This window comes from Ruditapes philippinarum, unplaced genomic scaffold (genome assembly GCF_026571515.1).
Source record: "Ruditapes philippinarum isolate M1 unplaced genomic scaffold, ASM2657151v2 ctg5514_1_1_1_1, whole genome shotgun sequence".
NCBI lineage: Eukaryota > Metazoa > Mollusca > Bivalvia > Venerida > Veneridae > Ruditapes > Ruditapes philippinarum.
Genome location: NW_026855379.1, coordinates 155922 through 182598, shown reverse-complemented (window position 1 = coordinate 182598; position 26677 = coordinate 155922). Strand labels below are relative to the sequence as shown.

Here is a 26677-nt window from a genome sequence, read left to right as displayed (position 1 = left end):
CATACTTAATACATACATTCATTGTATTATATGATTATTATTATGTATCCTTACCTTAACTGAGTTTTCATCAATCGTTGACAGGGCATCTTTCTCCTTGTTACCATAGATACCAACAGGATGTTTGGAAGGTTCGTCTCTGCGGGATCCGAGATACTGACTCGGAATGTAGGGTGGAGCAGCATCATCAGATCCTGTTATAATTCAAACGTAAAACTTTAAACTGAAGTTCAAAATAAACACTAAAAACAAAATAACACAAAATACAGAGTTAAAGCAATTTTACTATGAGGCAATCTGCTACATGGTAAATAAAAAACACTATAAAAATTGTGTTTTAAAAGTATATACCAATAATCATAGAAAGCATACTCATTGTAAAATAACCCTTAACCTGAACAATTTCTAAAATGGACTTGTCCAGCTTCCTTTGATAGAACCTTCCATTATCACATTATGGGGATATCAAGATGAAAAGTTTAAGTCAGTCAACAGTATCAAACCTAGTCAGACTGCATCGATGTGCAGGTTGGCCGGGCTTTATACTGGTGCTCAAAGGCTACTCACATTAGGCACCAGCATGGTAAGGGGTTAAAGTTGGTACTAGAAACAAAATATAAAACCAAACACTTTCTGATCGACAAAATTTGTTATTAAAGCAAAATCAATTGCCCATCAACACTGTTTAAAAAGCTATGTGTGGCATGAACTGTAGATGATTTTTTTTTTAAATTGTTAGGTATACAGGTGCAACATGACTGTAGCAGAATGGTGGCCCATAAATTCATAATACTATTTTTTTAAGAAAATAATTTATTACTGAATAATTTGAAATTTTTCAGTTTATGCATATGTAATAAAAAAATAATGCCCTCTTTACAAACACTTCAAAATCTTATTTATTATTCAATAAAAAAATTTACTGCAGACTTTATAGCTGTTCAATTCTATGCCTATTTAGAAAATAAAATTTCTCCGGAACAAAAATATAGGTCTCGTTTAGCCTTGAAGAAGGTAGCTAAAATATATTTCTCAATTTCTTAAATTCTAGAAGAATAAGATTCCTATACATGGGATCTATAAGTCTAATATTGTGTAAATTGCAAACAAAGAAAAATACAAAAAAGAGAAGATTGATTATGTTTAGAAGAAAATAAAATCATGGAGTGGTAAAATAAAATGAGCCGCGTCACGACAAAACCAACATAGTGGGTTTGCGACCAGCATGGATCCAGACCAGCCTGCACATCCACTCAGTCTGATCAGGATCCATGCTGTTCGCTTACAAACCCTATAAAAAGTAGAGAAACTGATAGCGAACAGCATGGATCCTGATCAGACTGCGCGGATGCGCAGGCTGGTCTGGATCCATGCTGGTCGCAAACCCATTATGTTGGTTTTGTCGTGACGCGGCTCAAATGTAGACCTATAGTCATAAAATTTGGAAGCAGATTTGATGAAGGGAGATAGAAAGCAACCAAGCTTTAACAATTAGCCATTTATGCTCCATTTGTTTTGATTAAAAGATATGTTTCTAAAAAGTATTTCATTTATACAGAATTTATTTTAGTTCGATTGTGTAATAAGTTATAAGCTTATAAACACACTTTCAAATCTGTTCCTGGAACCAATCAGTATAAAGCAATGAGTGAAAAGTTTTGGCTCAAGGAAGCTATGGCTTGCCCCTAACAGGGTTTGATCACAATTGGTCAGCAATCCTTAGGTTAATGAAAAAAAAATATTTTATAAAAAAACAAAAGTAGAAACAATTAATTATTTGAGCTGATCATAAAAGTTGACAAATTTGTTGTTTAAATATTTTCAAAATGGAAAAAAAAAAACACAAAAAAAACAACAACAACAACAAACATATTGTACATGCATGATAATTTCATCTTTTTCGTTTGTATAATTAAAAAAAAAAATCACTCAATAAATAAACTGTACACATAATGACATAAGTGAACACTGAATACAGAAAAAAAACATGCTCTTATTCAATCAACATCAACTCAAAATAAACATAACCATGCAATTTATAATTTTCAAAACTCAGATAAATAATTAAACAGGGGGGGTTACTAAATCTATATAATTATAAACCCATAACCTGCTTTAACGGTGATAAACCTTAGCTCAACAGTATAGAGCCAGGCTAGCCCGCACATCCGTGAAGTCTGTCCCGGCTCTATACTGTTGGTAGCTCAATTTTTCGTATTTTGATATTGAAATCCCTGAATGGACTGATCCAAATTCAAAGCAGGGAAAATCCATTATAAAAATTCAGCAGATTAAGGGTTAACCCTTTAAATGCTAGTAAACATAATGACTTGCCTATGACACCAAAACAGTGCTTAATTTTTACCCTAAAAAAATCAAAACCCCCTAAAACAACAAATGGACAGTTCAAAATTCAAATATGGGCAAGGCCATTATATGAATTTAGCAATGAAAGGGTTAAAGATGAAGGAGGTGAAATCTGAGTACAAACTGAAAGCCAATTATAAATCAACTTCTTCAGATATACTAACCACTTGAATCTGAAATTGTGGGTATATAACAAAAAACATTGGTAAAGGAATGTAACTCAAAAATAGATATATAACTAAAATAAATAGATATCGCTATGAGATCAAATACAATATCATATATAATTATGCATTTTAACAGAAAATAAGTTCTCCTATATTATATGCAAACAAAAAAATGTATTAATATGACATTTTTCTTAATCTTTTATGGAATTCATTTCAGTTGAAATGTATTTATTTTAACTCACAATGCTAATGAAAGCTTTTAGCTTATTAAAATTGCCTTTAAGTCCGCTTAATGGAACTACCCAGTACTAGCGCATTCTGAGAAAACTGATTCCTGACCGCAATATGCAGTAAGACTTGAACTCAGGACTTAGGGTAAGAGGCAAGAATGAGGCCATCTTACCCGTTAAACCATATGTGTATATTTAACACAAAAACATATCATGCAATCATTGCTTTTCATAACTGTAAAGTATCATGTCTTTCATTTCATATAGAAAAAAAAACGAAAAAAAAAAACCCAAAAAAACAGAATTGTCCCAACTGACTTTATATAACATGTTTTTTTAAAGAAAAAGGATAACTCTTCTGTACATATTAGATGTTTTCTGGCACTAATTTCATTTGAATTACCCCTAGATGAAGTAGATAACTTACAGTCTAAGGCATATATGCAGATATATCAAAAGCTTAACTTAAAGACCCCGATTTCAAGCAATGAAAAATGTATATTTTAAATTAGCAAAAATTGTAAGAAAAGCCCACGCAGTATAAAGTAATGGAAAAGTATATATATAATTTAAATATAGGAGCTGCACCATGACAAAACCAACATAGTGCATTTGCGACCAGCATGGATCCAGACCAGCCTGCGCATCCGCACAATCTGACCAGGATCCATGTTGGTCACAAACGCGACGGTTTTGTCATGGCGCGGCTCATATATATATATATAAATTTATTAACCTGGATGTGAACTCTCTATGGTTGTTCCACTTTCATTAACATCGTCCCCGCTCTCTGTATAATATACGTCACGTGTTCCCGCAGGTCTGAAAAAAACAACACATGTATTTATTGCCAGATATTATAATATACAACAGTACGTGTTCTTGCAGGTCTGAAAAACAACATGTGTATTTATTACGGGCTATTATAAATCAAAACAGTGCTTTAACAGTTAATTATGGAACACATTAGGCTAATTTACTGATGGTAAACTTCCTTTTATCATAATAAGATGAATTCAGAAAAGGGCACACACTACAGTAAAAAGAAATTATAAAGAATTACAATAAAAGTATCACATGAAAATTTTGTAGACTGCATTACAAGTTTGTTCCGAAGTACCAATATAAGCAGTTATTAATGTAAGAATTCAAAGTACAGGATCAATGATATAGAATAGGAAAATGTAAAAAAATTTTAAATGAATGATGTGCCTGGCAACTTTTTACAGCTGCCACAATGTATGTAAAGTCTGTCATTGAGTTCATAATGTCAGCAAAAAAATAGAGATCCTGAATTGTGGCAAACCTTACATGGCTTTAGAAAAAGTGCAAAATGTTTTGTCTTGACAAATGAGCTTGCTTAAATTTTTTTCATGGATTTGTGCAAAAAACAAAACAAAGTACATGTTAAACCGTTAAAACCATGTCCCTCTGTGAAATGATTTATTGATGTTTTGAAGAAAAACCTATAAAGAAAAATATTTCACATCAAAATTGTTCCACTGTGTGACCATTCTTACCTTTTACTGCTGTAATATATCCTACAATTACAACACAAGTAAATCTAATTACTTATTATATACCAGATCATTACTACATATCTACATCTTACATGTAAGGCGTTATTGGCTATCATACATCTGTACCGAATGATCAAACTCTTTACTGTCAATTAATCATTTTTCATCAGACTCTATACAGTCAATTAAACATTTTTTCATCAGACTCTATGCTGTCAATTAATCATTTTTCATCAGACTCTATACTGTCAATTAATCATTTTTCATAAGACTCTTAACTGTCAATTAATCATTTTTCATCAGATTCTACTCTGTCAATTAATCATTTTTCATTAGACTCTTTACTGTCAATTAATCATTTTTCATCAGATTCTATACTGTCAATTAATCATTTTTCATCAGACTCTAAACTGTCAATTAATCATTTTTTCATCAGACTCTAAACTGTCAATTAATCATTTTTCATCAGACTCTAAACTGTCAATTAATCATTTTTCATCAGACTCTCCACTATCAATTAATCATTTTTTCATCAGACTCTTTATTTTTCGTAAATTTATATTGATGTCCTTGATACAACAATGGACAATTTCAAAATTCCAAACAAAATAAGAACTTGTTTAAAAGATTTTGTCTACCAAAAGGTTTGCTGTACAAGTAAGTTACTGTACACATATATCAAAGAAACCCTACCTGTAAGGTCTAAGTTTGGTACCTCTCCTTGATCCACTAGTGTCAGATTCTGTCGGGGATGGGGAACTATCTCTTTTATCTGAAATTAACACAATTACATATATAAATATTTATACTATACTGTAATGGCAGCTCATCTAAGACTTGTCTTCTGATAATCATTCTACAATAAACTAGCATACTCAAAATAAGTCATGCACATGTGATGCAATTAAATTCAAATTACTAGCAAGTCACATCCCAACATCAATTTCTTAAAATCTAAATATCTAAAATTTTATTTTGAGCTTAATTTTTGTTGTTGTTGTTGTTGTTTAAGTAAATTTTTTAGACTTACTCAACCATAAAAAAATAAAAATCAATGCATTTTGTTTACAGATGTAGAAAGATTGAAATAACAGCAGCATTTCTTAACTTTTACAGTTTTATAATTTTCAAATCTGACTGCATAGCTTAATACTGCAATTTTAACAAACAAAATATCAGCTTAATTAAGTTATGCGATTATTTTTATTTAATAATCTTATTTCTATTATCAGTGAGTTTTCTTGTTAAACAGATACAATACATGAACACACATCAAGAAATATTATAACACACCACACATCTAACTATGCTGTCTGTAATTAATGTTTTCTTTGAATCATTTATTATTGTAAATATTATTGACACATATTCTTTGAGATTTTAACAAAGTTTTGTTGTATTTCCGGAGTTGATCCACCTTATGGGTTTTCCTGCTTAACTAACCTGTAATAACCATTGTCTCGACTACCAGTCGCTCATGATTTCTAGATAAATGGTGAGAGACAAATGAGACAAATGACCATTAGACTCAATGTCCGTGTAAAATTGTCACAGAGAAATTACGCCTCAACTGAGGATTGGACCAGTGACCCTTAGATTTCTAATCCAATGCTAGACACAGTCACACATATTACTTTAAGAATATCTAATGAACACACATACCATTAATAACATCTAAAACACATATATTAATTACCTATATTATCAAAAAGGTAATGTTAAAATTAACAGCAGATCAAAATGTCTAAACTTAAACTTAAAATCACATATATTCTATACAAGTAAAAAATTGCTGGGAAATGCAGCAATATGATTGTCACGGCGAAAAACAACAACAAAAAAAAACCAACCCCCACACAAAAAAACAACGAAAAAAAACCCAGTTAAATATATTGATAAGGTATCTCCAAATAGCATTGTTTTGTTTGACATGTTAACTTGTTCAGAAGGTTTTAAAATATCATAATCATGTAACTTGTTACAAGAGCCATGTTTATATGTAGTAGAGCAGAATAATTATCATTCTTATGTACTGCATACCTCTCGAGTGAGATTTATCCACCTATGAAGGTTCATGTTGATATCTCAAAGGCCTTTGTAGTTATGCTATGGACAAAATTAAGTATGAAAAATAACAAAGGGCAATAACTAAAAATTATGAAGGGTAGAGTTATCACTCTTTTGCACTTCATATCTGCTGAGTGAGATCTGTCCACCTTTGAAGGGTCATGTAGATATCTCAAAGGCTTTTGTAGTTATACCCTGGACAAAATTAAGTATGAAAAATAACAAAGGGCAATAACTGAAAAATAATGCACGGTTACATTGTAGTTACCATTCTAGTGTGCTGCACTTCTCATCAAAAAGAGCTATCCACCTATGAAGTTTCAAGTTGTTACCTCTACCACTTTTTTAGATATTCTCCGGACAAAAAGTAAGAACATAACAAATGTCAATAACTCAAAAATTATAAAGGTTAGAGTTATCATTCTTTCGCACAACATTCATCCTCAAAAAGATCTATCTACCTATGAAGATTGCATTGACATCTCAAAGTTTGTTTTTTTTGGTTAATTTATGCTCCACTCGGGTGAAAAATTAAGTATGAAAAATAACAAAGAGCAATAACTCAAAATTTAGAAATGGTACAGTTATCACTCTTGCATTGCACACCTCCTGAGTGAGATCTATCCACATGAAGTTTCATGTTGATATCTCAAAGGCTTTTTGCTGTGGACAAAAATTGAGTTTGAAGAATAACAAAGGGCAACAATGAAATAAATATGCAGCGTAGAGTTATCATTCTTGTGCACTGCACTTTTCCTAAATATGATTTATCCACAAATGAAGTTTCAAGTTGATACCTCCACCTATGAAGTTTCAAATTGATACTTTTTGAGATATGCTCCGGACAAAAATGTAGAGTGACGGACGGAAGGACAGACGGACGGATGGAGACTAATTCTATATCCGTCTTTTCGGCGGGGGTAATAAACATTTTCTTGTTCATATCTAAAGGAAACTCAGAATTTTGCTCACAATAACGTGACATGAATTCTGAATGAAGTTTGATGTTGTGGTAAAAACTGATTTAAGGACCAAATTAAGTTATTTTACAACCTGGTATGGTGAATGTTAATTGTGAAACGCATATAGAAAAACCAAGTCTCATTTTAGAGAATTGCGCAAGAAAAATGAAATTATTAAACAAGAGGGCCATGATGGCCCTGAGTCGCTCACCAGAAACAACTGTTTTTCAGTGTTGGAAATTATTTTTCAAAAGAACTTGCTGAAAGGCAAGTCCAGCTCTTTCGGCAGTTCAGCTCGATCAACTTTAACTTGCCCCTTTAGTAATATACTTTCACAACACTGATTGTTTTAGCTTTTTTTCTTCATAATAAACAATAGGACCACTAAGATGGCCCTAGATGACTCATCTAACCCATCATTTCATTATTCACTATAAAAATTGTAATATTTTGCCCTTATATTTTGGAAAGGATTTGTTAAAATATGTATGTTGCAAGTGTGTTCCTATGAGACTATGTAGAATAAATGCAGAACAACTGACCACTAGAGCAGGATTAATTTTGATTGGACAATTTCTAAAAACTTTTTTTGAATGAAAACACAAAATGTCACATGCAAAACATGTAAGGTGTAGTTGTTTGAAGTTCACAGTTTGGGACAAATTTTTTTTATTCATTCTGTATGGTAACATAACTGTATCTCAAAAAAAAAGACAATAGGTCAAACATTGTAAAAAATATGAAAAGTAGGCCAGTTAATATCAAAATTCAATTCAGCATCAGAAATTACACCCCTAGTCCAAATTTCAAGTCTGTATGTCAAGAACACAAGAATGAAAGTCAAATTATTTCAAAAATATCAAAAGTAGGGCAGTTGATATCAAAATTCATTTCGACATCAGAATTTACAAACCTGGTCAACATTTAAAATCTGAATGTCAAAATACAAGACAGTAGGTCAAATGATGTCAGTAATACCTAAAGTAGGTCAACTGGTATCAAAATTGAATTCAACATCAAAAATTACACAAATTACACCCATAGTCCAAATTTCAAGTCTGTACATAAAAGACAAAAAAAGTAGGTAAAGTGATATCAAATATATCAAAAGTAAGCCAGTTCAAAGCAAAATTCAATTCAGAAACAGAAATTAAACCCCTTGTCCCTTGTTAATTCAACAACAAAAAATGAAAAAATTACATTTTTTTACAAAATTCAATAAGAGAATTGAGCAGATAAACTCATCTTTGATAGTAAAGTACAGGAGAAACAAATTTTATGTTTCTTTAGGCCTATCTTTTTCCTGGTTAATGACCTACAACTGACCTTACAATGATGCAGTAGTCCGAATTCCAGAGCTGAAATATATTTACACATCATAAACAGGTCATGACCCAAGCCAATGAAATTTATGAAATTCTTGCTGAAAATGTCTTATTTGGATAAAAGAATGAATATACTATGTACAGGAAACTGCATATGCTATTAGAGGCAATGTAAAGATGGTCTTTTCTATAAAAAAAAGAAAAGAAAAGTTTTTGTAATGACACTATCATTATATTTATACTGTGACCACGAATAGTGTTAAGAGTTTAAAACATAACATATCTACTTTGTGTGATGTCAAAACACGTATATTTCATATTTATATTTATAAGGAGACTGTGTATCCATTGTCAATATTTTTTTTTATATTAAAATTAGAGCTTAGAATATCTTTAAACTTTAATTTAAAGAAACGCTAGTGCATTTAAGCTTTAGCTTTAACAGGACCAATCAAACTAATATGAGCAAACTTGATTAAAGACTACCCAAGAATGCTACAGACAAAGTTTGGTGATCATCCATCAATTGGTTCTGTAGAAGAAAATGTCTAAAGGTTTTCTATTTTAAGCCATAGTGACCCCTAAAAGGGGCCAATCAAATTAATATGAGCAAACTTGATAAAAGACTACCTAAGGATGCTACAGACAAAGTTTGGTGATCATCCATCAATTAGTTCTGTAGAAGAAGACGTTTAAAGGTATTTCTATTTTTAGCTATAGCAGCCCCTACAAGGGGCCAATCAAATTAATATAAGCAAACTTGATAAAAGACTACCCAAGAATGCTACAGACAAAGTTTGGTGATCATCCATCAATTGGTTCTGTAGAAGAATTGTCTAAAGGTTTTTCCATTTTTAGCCCTAGTGCCAATCAAATTAATATGAGCAAACTTGATAAAAGACTACCTAAGGATGCTACAGACAAAGTTTGGTGATCATCCATCCATTAGTTCTGTAGTAGAAGATGTTAAAAGGTTTTTCTATTTTTAGCTCTGCTGAACCCTAAAAGGGGCCAATTGAAATGACATGAGCAAATTTAAGTGTGACTATCACAAGGATGCTACAGACCAAATTTTAGTTAAATCTGCCCAGCAGTTTCAGAGAAGAAGATGATTGTTGACGCATGACGACGGACGACGGACGCCGGAGTATCCCCCTATGATACTAATAGCTCACCCTGAGCCTTCGGCTCTGGTGAGCTAAAAAAAGAAGACAATTTAAGTTCTTAATTGCAAATATAGAAACTTAGGAATGTAATGTTCAAAGACATTTTACACGTGAAAAGATTCACCCCGAGAGAGACATAGATCCGACATGAGAACACATTCGTCAAAATATGTCGTCCCTTCGTGTTTTCGCATTTTCGCATTTTGAGGCGAAGACGCGAAAATATTTGGATGGTGTTAATCAGCCACCATACATAATCCATTCAAGGCGAATTTCTCAAGCATGTCGAAAGGATGTCCGGAAATGTGTTAATATAAAACGCTGATATTTCGTGTGTTGATAAAAATACTGTTTAGATTCTATATGGTTTTGAAAAAAAAAACTGTTTCTATGTAACTTTTCACGGAAATGGGCTGTACAATGATTACGTAAAAACAATAAAATGTCGGCTGTATAAATCGAAAGGCATTTTGTCACGTGACTTTTGCCCATGCTACCGAAAACTACCCATCACAATATCAAGGCGTTGAGACGCCGTGAAATCATGATTCATTTAAATTTACACTCTCTAGATGGTTTAATTGAGCACATCAAAGCTGTTATTTGTGTTAAAACAAGTCCCTTTGTCACCAACATGCACATTCTTCCCTACTTACTTCCTGTCTTAATCAACATTCTATGTTGCGAATCATGTTCTTGTTTGTTTATTTGTGGATATGCTTTGTCACCATAGCTACCTATTTTACCACTCTCCCTTGCTGGAGATTGAAAACTACTACATGAAGAGGAGGAATTCTGGGAACTTTCTTGTTGTTGCCGTAGCAACTGCTGCTGTAATTCTGCTAATTTGGCTTCTTGAGCCTGGCTTCTTGTTAACAATTCATAAACATCATCAGTTGAGATGGGTACCTTCTCTACAAAACCTTGTTTAATATAATAATTAGGAAGTGACCTTGACATATGACCTTCATTAGGAAAATTGACCTTTGAACCTCTAGGCTTCTTTTCCCTAGATCTGCTGAGTCGAGAGAACTTCTGACTTTTAACTGGGCTCTCATATTCAAGGTCTTTATGTTTTTTATCATTGGTCATTGACTGACTTCTTTTTAGGTTCATATCTGGCGGAGTTTTTCGCGAATAAAGGTCATTTTCTGGTTCCCTAGCAACATCATGTAACTGGTAGCCATAGTAACGCCACATATTACCACCACTACTGTCACTTTGACGATGTGGATCGCTAGAATCACTAACGCTGGTGTAACACTCAAAAGACCACTCTGTGAGGAAAGTTTATGAACATTGTGAAACAGCACACCAAATTTTAAATTTTTTTTTTAAATTTCTGTCAATATAAATTTCATAATCATGTCAAAGCATAATTAATCTTAAATATTTTAAACCCATTCTTAAAAAATTAATTCTTTTGATAAGAAATCAAAGCAAATGTTTATCAAATATGAGCTCCTATGGGAAGAAATATAAATTTAAACAAAGTATGGCCAAATCTTTGTGCATATTTTCATACTTTTTTGTGCTAATTTTGAAATTCACAACAACTTTTGAAAATATATCACTTCTCTCCTTCTTTACTTAAAAAAAATATCATAAGTTGTACAAAAAAAGAATCTATATATTTATTTTCATGCAATAGAAAAAAAGTGTATGGTATATAACAGTATGGATATATAAATCTTTCAGCACCCACATATATCAAAACTGCCCTTATGATATAAAATCACATTTACAAAAAGACATAACATCTCACAGTCAAAATAACCAATTTGGTCAGAACAACTTAAATTCGTGCACAACATATATTTTGTTTGGTATCTTTGCCATTTTACCTATTCATTGCAAGATCATTATAAAATAATTCATTCAAAGACAGTGATATTACTCAGCATAAAGTCAGTTTTGCGTGAAAGTAAGGTGCTATAAAGGTGTGATCAGGAGAAAAAACTTCAAACCGATATAATATTCTAGGTAATTATGCAACGCAGTACCTTTCTGCTTTCGTGCAATTCTGTCATCCATTTTGTTAACTACTTTACCCTTGTCTTAAAAGTGCAAATATAATGTTACTTTTGTGATGATGATGATGATGATGATGATGATTGTAATGGTAAATATACTGATAATGATCTTGATAATGATGAAGGCGATGATAATTTTGAAGATGTACATGGTGGTGTTGATGATGTTGTTAGTGGTGATGATGATGCTGTTAGTGATATAGATGATTATCACTATTTTAATGATTAAAATATTGTTGTTATTGATGTTGTTGAGGACAATGGTGTTGTTCTTGATAAAAATGATGTTGATGAAAATGATGGTAGTTGACGATGATATTTTTTTTAGGTAATTAAAGATATACTATGCTCATCTTTGAGTAAAATATTTTAATCGAAGAAATTTATTAAAACCTATGAAATTCTTATTGAATATGTATAATTTAAATAAACAAGAGCTGTCCGTAAGACAGCGCGCTCGACTTTTTTATTGCTTGCCAATAAAAAAAGTTTTTGCAGTAAAAGGCAATACAAGAATCTCTGTATTTTTAAAGTGAACAATGGCCATGAGCATTAAGATATTTAGTGAAGAATTAAAAACTAAAAACTTAACCAAGATTCTAAGTCGATAAAAGGCCTTAATTTTTAAAACAAATCCTTGACAGAGTTACCTTCTCTTGCGTACAGATGGGGGTAATGATGTGAAATAGCATTAAAAGTTTCAAAGCAATATCTCAAAGGGTTAAGGCAATAAGTGGATTTTACCCATATTCAATGTATTTTCTAAGTCAAAAAGGGGCATAATTCTGTCAAAAACCTTGACAGAGTTATGTCCTCTTGTCTGTTGATGAAGGTCGTGATGGTAAACAAGTATGGTCAGTTTCAAAGCAATACCTCCAATGGTTTTGAAATAAAGTGAGGTGGTACAAAAAACTTAACCAAGCTCAATACACTTTCTAAGTCAAAAAAGGGCCATAATTCTGTCAAAAACCTTGACAGAGTTATGTACTCTTGTCTGTAGATGGAGGTTATGATGGTGAACAAGTATGGTAAGTTTCAAAGCCATACTTGTAATACTTCTGAAATAAAGTGGGGTGGTACGAAAAACTTAACCAAGGTGTGACGCCAACGCCGACGCCGACGCCGACGCCGGGGCGAGTAGGATAGCTCCCCTTTTCATAGAAAAGTCGAGCTAAAAATGAATAATAAACTATATTGTAAGTCACATTCTCTAATACAGGACAAGTAAAATTGGTCATTTCTTAAAAAAACAGCCAGTTTTTTTAACGACACTATATATTCATATTGTGACGTCCTATGTGTGTAGAGTTTTAAACATGACATATTAACTTTGTGTGAAATCAAAACATGTTTATTTCATATTTACAAAGAGACTGTGTAGCAATTTTCAATATTTTTCTGACATCAACTTTGAGCATTGTATATCTTTAACAGTTAGCTGCTTGTATCAATTAAACTTTTTCATTTTAATTGACCACTGTTGTTGCTTCTTGTAGCACAAATGATAAATGTATTCACAAAAAACACATACAGTGATTTACCGTGTAATGATTTTACAAGCTTATGACAGTTGTGTCTTCACCATCTGATCCTGCCATTTTTAACTACTTTACATTTACATAAGTATAAGTTTTCATCTAAATATCTATAATGAGAATGTTGTTGTTGTTTGGTTTTTTGATACTATGAAATCAGAGTGAATAGGTGCATTCCCTAAAAGAAGCAGTTAAGTTACAAGTCACTGTGTTCATAATGCAAAAGACAGTGATTCTTAAATGAGTCATGTCATGACAAAACCAACATAATGGGTTTGCAACCAGCATGGATCCAGACCAGCCTGCTCATCCGCACAGTCTGGTCAGGATCCATGCTGTTCGCTGTCAGTTTCTCCAATTGTAATTTAGTTTGTAAGCGAACAGCATGGATCCTGATCAGACTGCGCGGATGTGCAGGCTGGTCTGGATCCATGCTGGTCACAAACCCATTATGTTGGTTTTTCGTGACACGACTCAAATATAATTGCAGCAAATAAATAAAAAGAGCCCATGTGTTCTCTGTGTGAAAACATTCACTTAATGAATTATACATATAATAAATCACTATAGAAACAGTACATACCTTGAGGTCTATGTTGCTGTGGCGTTCCCATGACAACTGGTCTTAAACTGTAATAACAAGATCATCATGGTTTCAGTAAACTAACTTAACCTTAATTCATGCATTTAAACTTTAAAATTATCATGTTAAGTCCTGTAGAGGGCAAATCATAATGATTACTTTTAAGTTTTCTAAGTCCGCTATGCCACCAGTCAACCTGTACTTTCTTAATCTTTGCCACGCTGAAAACTCTTATGGACTCCATTTTTAAATATAGACAAAACCTTTTTTTTCATTTTTAAAAAATATTTAAAAATAACTTAATTGTATAACTTTTGAGCTACCCTCTATCTAAAAATGGATAGTTCCAAATACAAAACTGGGAAAGTACATTTTACAAATACAGTTGGATTGAGCTATTATATAGATATACATGTACATCATTAAGTGTCTTAATAAACTTACAATTAAGTTAAAAAACTGTAAAAACAGTACTTGGCTTACATTTAAAGCCTGTTAGGCTGGTCTTAACATATTAAGGATATACATTTAACCATAAATATACAATTATATTTACTAAACTATCGCCAAGTTATAATATTATTTACAAAATGCCTTATTTACCTGCTAGGTGATTGTGCCATTCGTCTGTCAGTTGGACTATAAGCAGGTTCTACGAAGCTGTACTGACTAAGGTCACTCACATTGGCTGCCTCCTCTGACCTTGACCTTGTGTGACCTTCACCAAATCTGTAATGAAAAATCAAACATGTATCTGACCTACATATCACATACTTTTACCATTAAGCTACATTAAATTCCAGCCAGCATAATCAATATTGCTTGGGATATTAGAAAAAAAATACCCTTCCAAAATTTGGCCTATATAGCAAATTTATCAAACACTTATACCAAGTAAGGAATATGAACGATTATGGTAACTGTTAAGGAAGTTAATGAGTATAAGAAAGCAGTATCAATACTATGCTAGTGTTACTAATTTACCTGTACTTAAGAAACTAAGATGCCTATATATAACTGTTGTCCCACAATTTGTTAAGTTCTAAAAGGTCAATGTATCTAGTAATCAAAGCAAAGATGATAGAAGCTCAAGAATTTGCAACATTTAAAGTTGTGTCATAAATTCTTTCATTCCATTTTAAAATATACCTGTCTGACCCTGAACCCCTTTTTACTTGGAAAACCCAAAGGGGTCACAAAATGTACGGTTTTTTGGTTCCATAAAAGCCCCTCTTTGGGGAAAAAGTCAAATTTCAAAGATTGTTCAAGGGATTTTAAAAATTTAATATTTAAAAAAAATTTTAACGAAAAACTGTGAAAAGGTTTTTGTTTAAAAAAATTTTTTTGGTTTATTTTTTAAGGGGTATGATGGGAAAAAAAGTTGAACAAACCATTGCGGACTTTGTTTTAAATTTTTTGCTCAAAAAGGGGAAACCAAACCCCTTGCACCTTTGGGGCGGGGGTTTGAACCCAAAACAAAAAGCCCCTTTTTTGTGGGGGAAATTTTAAAAAATTTGATTACCCCCCCAAGGGGGCTTTTAAAAACAAATTAAACCAATTTTATTTTTTTGGGTTTTAAGTCAAAAAATAACTGTTTTATGGATTTTTTGGGGGGAAATTTAAAAGGGAAAATTTTGAAAAAGTTTTTTTTTTGAAACCGGGAAAATTTTTCCCAAAACCCCCTACAGGGGGGTTTTGGGCAATGTGAAATTTGAAGTCAAGCAAAAAAATATTCAAAATTTCAAATTGGGGGGCAAATGGGGGTGAAAAAATTTTTTTTTTTTTGCTTTTTTGTTTTTTTTTTGGGGAAAAAAATTTTATTTTTGGTTTTAAAAGAAAAAAGAAAGTTTGGCAAAACCTTTTTTTTTTTCTTTAAAAAAAATTTACCCCCCCATCGGTAGGAAAATTTCTGGGTTAAAAATTCCCAGGGTTTTTAAAACTTTTTTGTTTTTAAAAAAAAAAGGGGCAAATTTGGGGGGGGGAAAAATTTAAAGCCCCCAAGCCGGTACCCTATGCTAAAAAAGGGTCAAAATTTTTCAGCATTATTGGCGAAAATTTGAAAAAAGGGGAAATTTTCCAAAACTTTTTTAAATTGGGGTTTTAAGGGAAAAAACCAAACCTTGGATTAGGAAAACTTAGTTACCCCTACCACCCCGGCTTTTGCAATATACCTTAATTTTTAAAAAAATTTTTAAATAAACATTTACCTTGCTAATGCCCTATCTCTGTCAGCTGAGCTACTCGATCCTGCCGACCTCTTTACTGGTATCCATGCTTCTGTTGAGACAGCATCTGGTTGCCTTGACCTTTCAACTGACCTCCTTCCAGGCATCCAAGCCTCCCTTGGCTCAGACTCAGGTTGCGGTACTCTATCAACCCCATACACTGGATAACAGTCAATAGCTTGTCGATATGGTGTTCTCAGTTCAATACTTTTATCAAAATTCCTCTCTGACATCTTCTTCAACTGAGTTGACAGAAGAGATTTTGCATTACTTAAGGCAGAGTAGGGTGCTGCGGTAGCCTCCCTCAGAGCAGCTAAGTCTGTTCTTTCCCCTTTTCCTGGAGAACTTAACATTGAATATTCCAACTGTTTTCTTATGTCCCTATCCTCCATATCAATACTTTCAGAGGTGCCATTTAGACCACTATCATCCAAACTAGAATCATCTTTTGGTTTCGCGACTAGTTTTTGTAGCATTTCATGCTCACTTGCCATTGTTTCTGTCAATATTCCATTCACTTGTTCATGTGGACGATCACTTGCAAGAATTTTATAAACCTTCTTTGCCATTCCCTTTTCTTCAGTGTTACCAAGATGGTCACCATCTCCTTGCTCTGATGTTAGAATTTTAAAAACTCTTTCTGCAAGGCCTGGCTCTTTTGTGCCATTTATTTGTCTGTTTGAAATGCCATTTTGATGCGAGACCGGTATTTCCAATGCAGGGTCTTTCAGTAAAGGTCTTTCTGTCCTAGCTACAGGTTTATTTACTTCAGGGATATCCTCAGTAACTTTAGGGACGACTGGTTCTTGCAGTCTATCAAATAAGTCCCTCCTTTCGTTCCTGTATCTTGCAATAATATCCTCCACAGATTCTTTGAGATCTCCTTCAGGTCTTCTACTCATTACCTGCTCAACAAGTTTCTCTGCTCTTGTTATATCAGAGCCAGTCAGTGTTTTAGTTCCTTCCAGATCTGGGGCATCAAAGTCTGTGTCATTTGTGGCAACAGAGTCAGGTCTTACAACCAATGTGTCTGAGTCCCCAGTACCTCTTAGTTTGGTAGATAATGTATCTGTAGTGGTCATGGTTCCAATAAACTGACCACCATACCCTTCATCATATTCTAAATCAGCTCCATGATCCCATACCAATTTTCTTCCATACTCACTGACTCCACTCTCACGGCCACAAGTTGTAGTACCAGTTGTTTCAAGAGATCTTAGCTCATCTCTTGCAATGTCATCTGTTTGACCAGGCAAGCTTTCTCTCAGATTTTTTCTTTGAACATAAATACTGTCATTGGCTACAGGTGCTGGTACATCATGTAAACTGTCCTGAATTTCTTGTAAGTCTTTCTGAAGTCTAGTATAGTCAATTGTTCTAGGAATGTACTCCTGGTTTCTCCCATTATAACCTTTTTCTCTTGATAAACCAAGATGATCTGTCTCTGAAAGTAAAGCTTTCACTCTCCTTGATATTTCATCATCTGAAACTTCCTCTGTTTTAGGGGCATTATGAGTATCATAGGACCGCCCACTTCTTCTTAGAATGTCCCCACTGAATTCCATTTTGTCATCTTCGACTCTATCAAAAGCAGACACTTTAACGTCATCATCAGCCTTGCTTCTTTTATCATCACTTCTGCCAATCCTACCTGTTTCATCATCATCATACTTCCCAAGAACTCTAGCTACCTCTTCACTTGTCAGGGATCTCACTACATCAGGATCTCTTGATAGAGCATTATTACTTTTTTGCACCATCTCATTCTTCGCTTGAGATCTGAATGAATCTTCATGTCCAGACCATGTCAGTCGTTCATGTAAGGGAAATCTCTCCTCACTACCAGATGGATCAGGTCTGGATATGGCTACAGCTTCTCTTACTTGTCTCTTGGTCTCTTCAAAAAGACTTGCAACTCTCTTCATTGAAATGTCACTTGGAGACCTATCAGGAAGACTGCTTCTTTGGGATGGCTTGTTCTTTTCAAGTTCTTGCTCTCCTTTATGATCGAACCTTGTCTCTACCTTCTCTTCATCTCTTACATGCCTCTGGCTGGTATCTGGACTATCTGACAGTAACCTTTCTCTCTCAGCCACGCTTATGTATCCACTGCTACCTGCTACATTTGAGCTAAGTTCAGGAGACTTTGATGACCTCACTGGTGATGTATAGGGCTCAAGTCTAGCTGTTAGTCTTGTCCTTACTATAGAATCACCAGAATTATCTCTTCGATCTCTTGACTGAGTGTTCTCAGCTGGTTGTGTATTCTCTTTTCTTTCAGTTCCTATACCAGCTCTCTGGGCAGATTCAAACTGCATCAATTCTTTTATGTTATCACCTGCAGCATCACTTAATCTGTCTAACCTTTCAGATCTATCACTCCCTGCAGATCTAGCTGTAGATCTTTGACTGGTTCTAGATCTACCAGATTGTGCACTGTATTGAGAATCTGCAGACTGTCTGCCTGAGAAAGCACTGTCCCCACTTTTGTCTAGATCTGATCGTGAACTTCTACCACTCTGTAAACTCCTTGCTGATTCACTGGATTCTCTTCTAAGAGTGTCTAAACTTTGACCAGACTCAGTTGATAGCCTACCAGATCTACTTCCCTCAGTGTAGCCACTTCTAGCAGTATCTGGTGATTCCCTCCTTACATCATTCTCGGGTGACCTAACATCTTTCCTTACATCATCACCTTGTTTTACTTCATTATCCATGACGTATCTTAAAATATCCAATCTCTCTGAATTTGCTTTTCCATTTCGTACTTGATCATCAGACACCCTTCCATCACTTTCAGATAGGACAACTCTTTCTGGTTTAACATCTCCAACAGTAACCTCCCCTGTTGTCATGGAAACAGTAGCTGTAGAATCTTTAGGTTGCGCAATACTAAAAGTAGCTTTAGACACAAATCCTATACGATTCTGGTCATCACTAGCAGTGGATCGAGGTGACCTGGGTGTTTGATTTGTATCAGATTCTGTGGCATATGGATTCCAGTCATTATCAGACAAACCAGTTGACGATTCTGGATATTTTGCAATGGCGCCACCTGATGGTGGTCGTCTTACATCATCATCTGATAGTTCAGAACTCTCACTTCCCCCTGATCCATGTCTGTGAGAGGAGAATTTTCCCAGCATTAGCTCCCCTGAAACTTCCATAATGGCAGAGCTTACGGCTTCATCATGAGGACTATCATGTACAGACGATGTTGAATTATTGTCGTCATAACCATACTGACCTGTTATACGAGAGAACAAATAAGTTGACTTATTATTGCTATTTTACATCTCACTGAATAATATAATTTGATACATCAATAAATACATTGTAATACAACAAAGTACCATTTAATTCTTTTATCATTAATTTAAATATCTAGATTTCAACTACAATGTATAATTACAGTGTAAATTGCATTATTTAAAGTCACGACAGAATGACAATGGTATGAGGATGAACTTGAATCAAAATTCCAATGCCCTAGCGAGTAAATTAGTTTGCAATCATTAAATAATTGTAACTCATTTACATAATATTATACTATCAGTAGAAAATTACAATGTACATTAAACATACCGTCTGACATGGTGGATTCTTGATGTGATGTTGATATATCCTGACTCTCATTGGTCGACACAGTCTGTAATTGTAATAATATAATATACATTACATCAAATGTGTTGTAAACATTACACTTATCATATCTAATGTACTTCATAACCAACATTCAAACATTTCTCTAGATCTTTTATCTGATTCTTGAACTTTCTCAGACTCTAAATGAAAAAAAAAAACAAGCTCACCTTAACTTAATATTATCGTAATTATGGTTAAACACTATTTCAAGAAAAAGAATTTTCATGCCTTTATGATACCATACATTATCAGGGTTGTCATTAACATTTTTTGCAGAAGGTTTGTTTTGAACTTGAGGCGGTCATTTCTGTCTTTATCATGCATAACAAAGAGTGTTTTCTTAATTTTGAGGCGGCCCATAATGCATTTGAGACAGGCATTTTGGCCTCCTGCCGCCTCTTAATGACAACCCTGCATTATGTCATGTTTTATGTGCAAGCATTTATTTTATTCAATATAAAATATCGAAAAACAAATAGTAAAAATCTCTCACCTCACTATTTGGATTTGCCTCCATACTTGGACGTAGAGAATATTGGGATAGTTCCTGGCCAGAGAGTAAAGATGTCGGAGGACTATTGTACTGCGACAGATCAAAATCTTCAGAAAACTCGGAACACTCTACCAGACTCTGGCTTGTAAACTCGTGCCAAGTAAATCGTTGACTAGTTTCACTGCCTGTTTCACTGTCAGCCGGGGAAAACTCAGCTGGCAGGGTAAACCAGACCTGCTACAAGATTGAATACATATATATACAAGTTCAATACATCAGTTTTTCCATTATGTACAGTAGTTCTAAAGAGAGATCCACTTTTCTAGTGACTCGAAAAAGTTGAAAAAACTAACTTTCAGCTTATGATGTACCTGTGTACCTGATCAAGTTGTTAAAAATATTCCTTTTAAAAAAGAAATTCACTATTATCATTTGACAACAAAAATTTGGTTAATGTTAACAATAGTTCTTATCTTTCAACCATTACTCAGTAATTGTTTTTAACCCTGAACCAGTGCTTGAACCAAAAGTGATTATACACTTTTCTTTCAAGTAAAAAGCAAGGCCAGGCTGCGACATCCAGGTTCTAAATTGTTTGTAGCTCAATTATTGTAATTTGACATTGAAATCCCTTGAATTTTTACATCAACTGTCCAAAAAAAATTTGGCAGGTTAAGTGACTTATTTAACATTTCTAACTAGAAAAAAATGTGGTTCAGATATATAAAATCTGCTGTTTTTTTATATATTTTTTTAACCTTTTGTAAATTAATATCCTATAAAAAAACAAAGAATGAATAAGAATATTTGTTCTTCTAGAATCATTACTGTCTTATTTTAATGTTATAGATGGTAACTCAGTCACTGGTCATATTAAAACTAAAGAATTTCAAAATTTTATTTTATTTATATTGTATATCAAACCATTGACCTAGTTTATGGACTAACATAAACTCAGTCATCATCTAGCTATCAGAGGTGGGAAAAACAAAAAATTGATTTCCAGTTCATCTTTAGGTGATAAAAACTTCTTTATGCTATCAGTTTTATAAAGTACAAAATGTAGATAAATCAACACCTTTTTTACAAACTGTTGTAAACATGGTAAATATGGCAAAATGTTATCTTTGTGAATGCAATTTTTTTTTTAAATATTGGGTTTAAGGTAACAGCTCTATAAACTACACATTATTATAGTACCAGACTACCAGTGGTTATAAGGCAAAATAAAGAAGCTAAGTATATACATGTAGGGTTTTCTAAATGGACAAATATTACTGTTTAAAAAGATAGTTAACTGTTTCATATTGAAATTCATTCAAAATTGTTATAGTTTCCTCCCACATCAACTTTAAGGCAGACATTGATTTTTATAAAAAAACACATTTCATAAATGTGTATTGTCATTTTATAAGGTGATTATTTTAAAATGTTAGTAGAATTTCCCCTATTTTCTTCTGATTGCAAATTAGTCTAAAATTTCTAAATTTAAAGGACATGGGTTGATGAATAGAAAAAGATAATAAAAAGATCACCAAGCACATGTACAACATACATAGTTAGTACTTCTCTATCTCAACATATTACCCTGATATATATTGCATATATATTTATCCTCAAAAAATCTTTCATTGGTCACAATAATACCAAATTTTAATAGACAATAGTGTGTAAAATTTCTAAAATTTAACATGATTAAAATCATTCATGACTATAACAAATCTTTATTTTTTTTGAAATACATTTGGTATGATATGGTGACCTTGAAAATATTTTTTGAGAGTGCAGTGTGCATTTTAACATACATGTACAGGCTTTAAAGCAATTGCATGAATCTACTTCTATTCTATGCATATGAGCCGCGTCACGACAAAACCAACATAGTGTGTTTGCGATCAGCATGGATCCGGACCAGCCTGTGCATCCGCGCAGTCTTATCAGGATCCATGCTGTTTGCTTACCAACTCTATTACAAGTAGAGAAACTGATAGCGAACAGCATGGATCCTGATCAGACTGCACAGATGTGCAGCTGGTCTGGATCCATGCTGGTCATAAACGCACTATGTTGCTATGTTGGATAAAAATAAGATGTATCCAACTTGAAATTGGAAGAATGATTCAATACAAAGAGAGAATACTGTAAAGGTTACTTTGTTTTGCTCTACTGCCAAAACTGGTGGAGGAAGACCCTATTAGTGCATTACCAATATTACAGATAGAAGTATTACAGTCAGTACCCAAGTAAGAACAATCAACCCTCAAATATATTTGATCTAATATATGAGAGAAATAATACCGAATGGCCCAAATAATGACTTGCCCCAGCTTAGTCAGTGACAGTTCGCCTCACTTTAAAATAATCACACAAAATTACTTTAATAAATGATTCAAATGAGATTCTAACCAAGATTGAAAAAATATATCCGAATCAAGCTTTAGCACGTCAATATATCTAGACTATCTATCTATCTATCTTCCATATAGTCAAACCCCTGCTGGGGACCTAGACTTGACGCGCGTCAACTGACAAGAATGTTAGTAAAAGAACTGAAATAAAAGAATATAAAAGTAAAGGAAATGAGTATATTGTTAAAAACAGGTTCAAAAAAGAAAAGGTATTATAGGGAGACGTATGTTCAATCCGGCTTACAGCCAGACTGAACTCGGGGCCAGACAAGTTTATGATTTCAGGTGGTAAAGCATTCCAGTGGACAATTGTTCTTGGGAAAAATGAATATTTATAGTAATCAGTTTTAGTTTGGACTTGTTGAAATGCATGGAGATGGGATGTTCTAGATGATCTTGTAAGAGGGACGATATACTTTGGGAAAGGAATAGCCACCTGGTCATGCAGGATGTTGTGAAACATGACCAGGCGTTGGTCAATACACCGAAGGTCAAGGCGCTTCCATTGAAGGGAAGTCAACATGTCAGTGACACTTGACATACGGCACACCTAGCAGCCCTTCTCTGGACTGACTCTATCTGGTCAATGAGAGTTCCTGTGTAGGGGGACCAGACCGTGGAGCTGTACTCAAGCTGGGGTCTGACAAGTGTCTTGTATGCGGTTGACTTTAACCTTTCTGAGTGAACCTTGATGTTTCGGCGTAAAAAACCAAGTGTTTGATTCGCCTTTGTTGTGATGTTGTTTATGTGTTTGTTCCATGTTAAATCATTTGATATTGTAATGCAAAGGTATTTTGCAGATGGAACTGTTTCTAATGTGGTGTTATGTAGAAGGTATTTTGTTGGAATGACTGTTTTTCGTTTTGTGATTTGGATAACCTGGCATTTTGATGGATTAAATTGCATGTCCCATTTTGTTTCCCATTGTTCAAGTTGGTGTAAGTCATGTTGTAGTAAGCTAGAATGAGAAGCGACAGTCAGAGATAGATAGATGGCTGTGTCATCAGCAAATAGGCGGACTTTAGAGGATTGGACATATTCAGGAGGGTCATTGATGTATATAAGAAATAAGAGAGGTCCGAGGACCGAGCCCTGGGGGAACACCGGAGGAGACTGGTATGGAGCTGGATGTGGAGCCATTTACCACCACAGACTATGACCTGTTATCAAGAAAACCTTTGATCCATTTAAGAGTTTGACCTCTTATACCGTAGAAATGCAGCTTATACAGAAGTTTTTCATGGTTGACCATATCAAAGGCCTTAGAGAAGTCAAGAAGGATTAAGTCTACTTGGCTTCTCTGATTTACTGACTGTAGGATATCATCTATAAGCATTAATAATTGGGATTGACATGACATTTTTTCTCGGAAACAATGCTGCAATTCATAGAACAAGTTTGATCTAGTAAAGTGCTTTGTTATACTGGAGGAGACAATGTGTTCCAGGGTTTTACACAAGATACAGGTAAGAGAGATAGGGCGATAGTTGGCTGGGTCTGACTTGCTACCTTTTTTAAAGACAGGGGCGACTTTTAACTGACCAGCCTTTAACCAGTGAACAAATCCAACTGAAAAGAAATTTGGGAAAATAAACTATGATATATTATATTTAAAACAAATGTGTACAGCTTTAAATAAGAAAAGAAATACAGTCAGTTTGAAATTTAATGAGCTCACACTGTCACAGTCTAACAAGCTCACCAGCAGACATCAATAGTGTAAATTCCCACATTTCCAAAAAAAAAAACTTTTCAGAATCCCTTACCAGGCTTTCTTAAACAATTTAAAGCAGCATGCAGTTAGAAGTGTAGGTTAGAAACTAAGTCCGACATCTTGTTATTCCGCGGCCAACTTTTACAAACAAGTCCAATCCTGTCAGAACTTGTAACTCTGCATTAAACGACCGTTTCTTTGAGTGTACCATGCACATGCAGAAAGATTTGCTCAAGTTATTAAATATATCCAATATATGGATACATATGCTTCTTTTATACCTTCTTTGACATTGCTACAAACGATAAATCTTTAACAAATTCTTAAAAATAAGATGGGATTTTTTCAAATTTGGCAGACATATTTGTTGACAAATCTTTAGACGCTTGGATACGAATATGAAATATATTGTAAATAAAATCCAAGCATCTGTGTGAATTTTGGATAGTCGAATCGACCTAAAGAAAAGATAGACACACAAAGAGCGTTAATGTACCTAAATTAAATTATTGGCGCTAACTTTTACTTTTACATGAAACCAAGTTGCTGTTTTGAACATACACGGGATTTGAGTAAATGCACTATCAGTTATGAAAATATTAAGAACAGTATATTGAATTGTATGACACAAGGAAACAACAATATATTCAGTCAAAATCAGATTTAATGGGCTAGACGAATACCATAGGTCAACCATTTTGAAAACACTATGTCATCATTTTAATAACATTAAATGATGTTACACTCTATTTTTCATGTTTTAGTTATAATTACCAAATGTTATATTGCACAGTTTTAAATATTAAAACTATCTTAGGTTTAAACATATTTATTTAATCTCGATTGCGGAACCAGTTCTTGCAACTTATATTAATCACTTTCGAGTCCGCTTCCTGGAACCAACCAACAATGGTGTCATATGAAGAAACATGGTCGTTACCCGATTAGGGCTCGAACCCAGGATTCACGGGTTGCGGGAAAGGCACCTTGACCACTAGGTCACCGCTCCCCTTAAAACTATCTTACTTTGTAACTCTTTTTTTTTTCAACAAACAGGAACATTTAGAAAATGATGATTGTTTCAGACGTATGCTTAAGTTTTGACAGACTATTGTGAATTTTTGTAGAAAACTATCCCTCAAATATAAAACTGCAAAAAGATTCAACAAAGATTATGTTTATTTATCATTGACAGTCACACAGACAGACACTTGGGGCATGGATATTTAAAAAAAAACACTTAATATAAGCCCATTTGAAAAAAAAATCATATTTCAACATCTATAATAAATGTATATATGATAAGTCCATGTGCGAGGATTGACAAATATACATTTTTTGGAATTTAAATGCTTTTTCAGATCCACGCCCAAGTGTCTGTAATCACAGATATTTCCTTGACATTTTTTTATATATATGTGTTATTTTACTTGCTTTTATAAATGTTTATTTTTTATGGCTTTGGCATTTTTAGGTGCGTTACCAGATGCCTTTGAGGTGGTCTGTGAATGTCGCTCTGCTTTTTTGATCTTTGTTTTTATATTTTTCCTGTTTCACAACCATAATGCTTGTTTGTACTTCTTATAATTGTATGTTTTTTTAGAAATGAAAAAGAAATCTTGGAAAATATATTCAATAATTTAATGTTAATTTATCAACTAGCTTAACTAGAAGTTGCACGAGATAAAAATGAAACGAAAATTGAAAATGTTATAGTTGAAAAAAATGTCATTATAATAAAACTGCTTTAAATAACTTTCATCATGAATATTGAAACGCAAGGACGTTGTCGAGTTATGGAAATGAGCTTATATGGTGCTACTGGGCAAATACAGTTAAATGTATCAAGAGCATAAAAAAATCAATTTGTTTGTTTCGTATATCACTAGATTATTATTTGTGTTATTGTGGGCTTTAAAAACACTTAAAAATAGTACATCTGATATTCACTCACTATGTAGTGTTTTTTTTGTTGTTGTTGTTTTTTTGGGAGGGGGGCTGTCTTGAATTGTGTTGAAGAGGGGAACTGGTAATTAAAATTAACAAATACGAAAGCTGCCATTATTTCTTTTTGAATCAATTGTTTCTCAGCCTTTGAGTTATTATCTTCGACATTAATATTACTTAATTTAAATATAGTCTGTTTCTATACAATGGATTGACTGATCATCTTTTATATTCCCGTGTGCTCTGACAGAACGCACACACGCTGTTATTTTGTCATAATAGCGGTT

General features: G+C 33.6%; 1 protein-coding gene across 1 annotated transcript in view; it reads right to left on the bottom strand.

Annotated features, from left to right (window-relative positions):
* LOC132743122 (uncharacterized) overlaps positions 1–24857 on the bottom strand; it is a 40525-nt gene extending 15668 nt beyond the window's left edge. The window contains exons 1-11 of the mRNA XM_060731639.1: positions 24725–24857; positions 20322–20558; positions 19769–19832; positions 16166–19430; positions 14562–14687; positions 13959–14005; positions 10464–11084; positions 4981–5059; positions 4288–4308; positions 3504–3589; positions 55–194 (exon numbers count right to left, since the gene is read on the bottom strand). Of these exons, the coding sequence (XP_060587622.1) occupies positions 55–194; positions 3504–3589; positions 4288–4308; positions 4981–5059; positions 10464–11084; positions 13959–14005; positions 14562–14687; positions 16166–19430; positions 19769–19832; positions 20322–20558; positions 24725–24736 (4698 nt within the window). The 5' untranslated portion in view covers positions 24737–24857. The remainder of the gene's footprint in view (positions 1–54; positions 195–3503; positions 3590–4287; positions 4309–4980; positions 5060–10463; positions 11085–13958; positions 14006–14561; positions 14688–16165; positions 19431–19768; positions 19833–20321; positions 20559–24724) is intronic.
* Positions 24858–26677: the final 1820 nt, after the last annotated feature.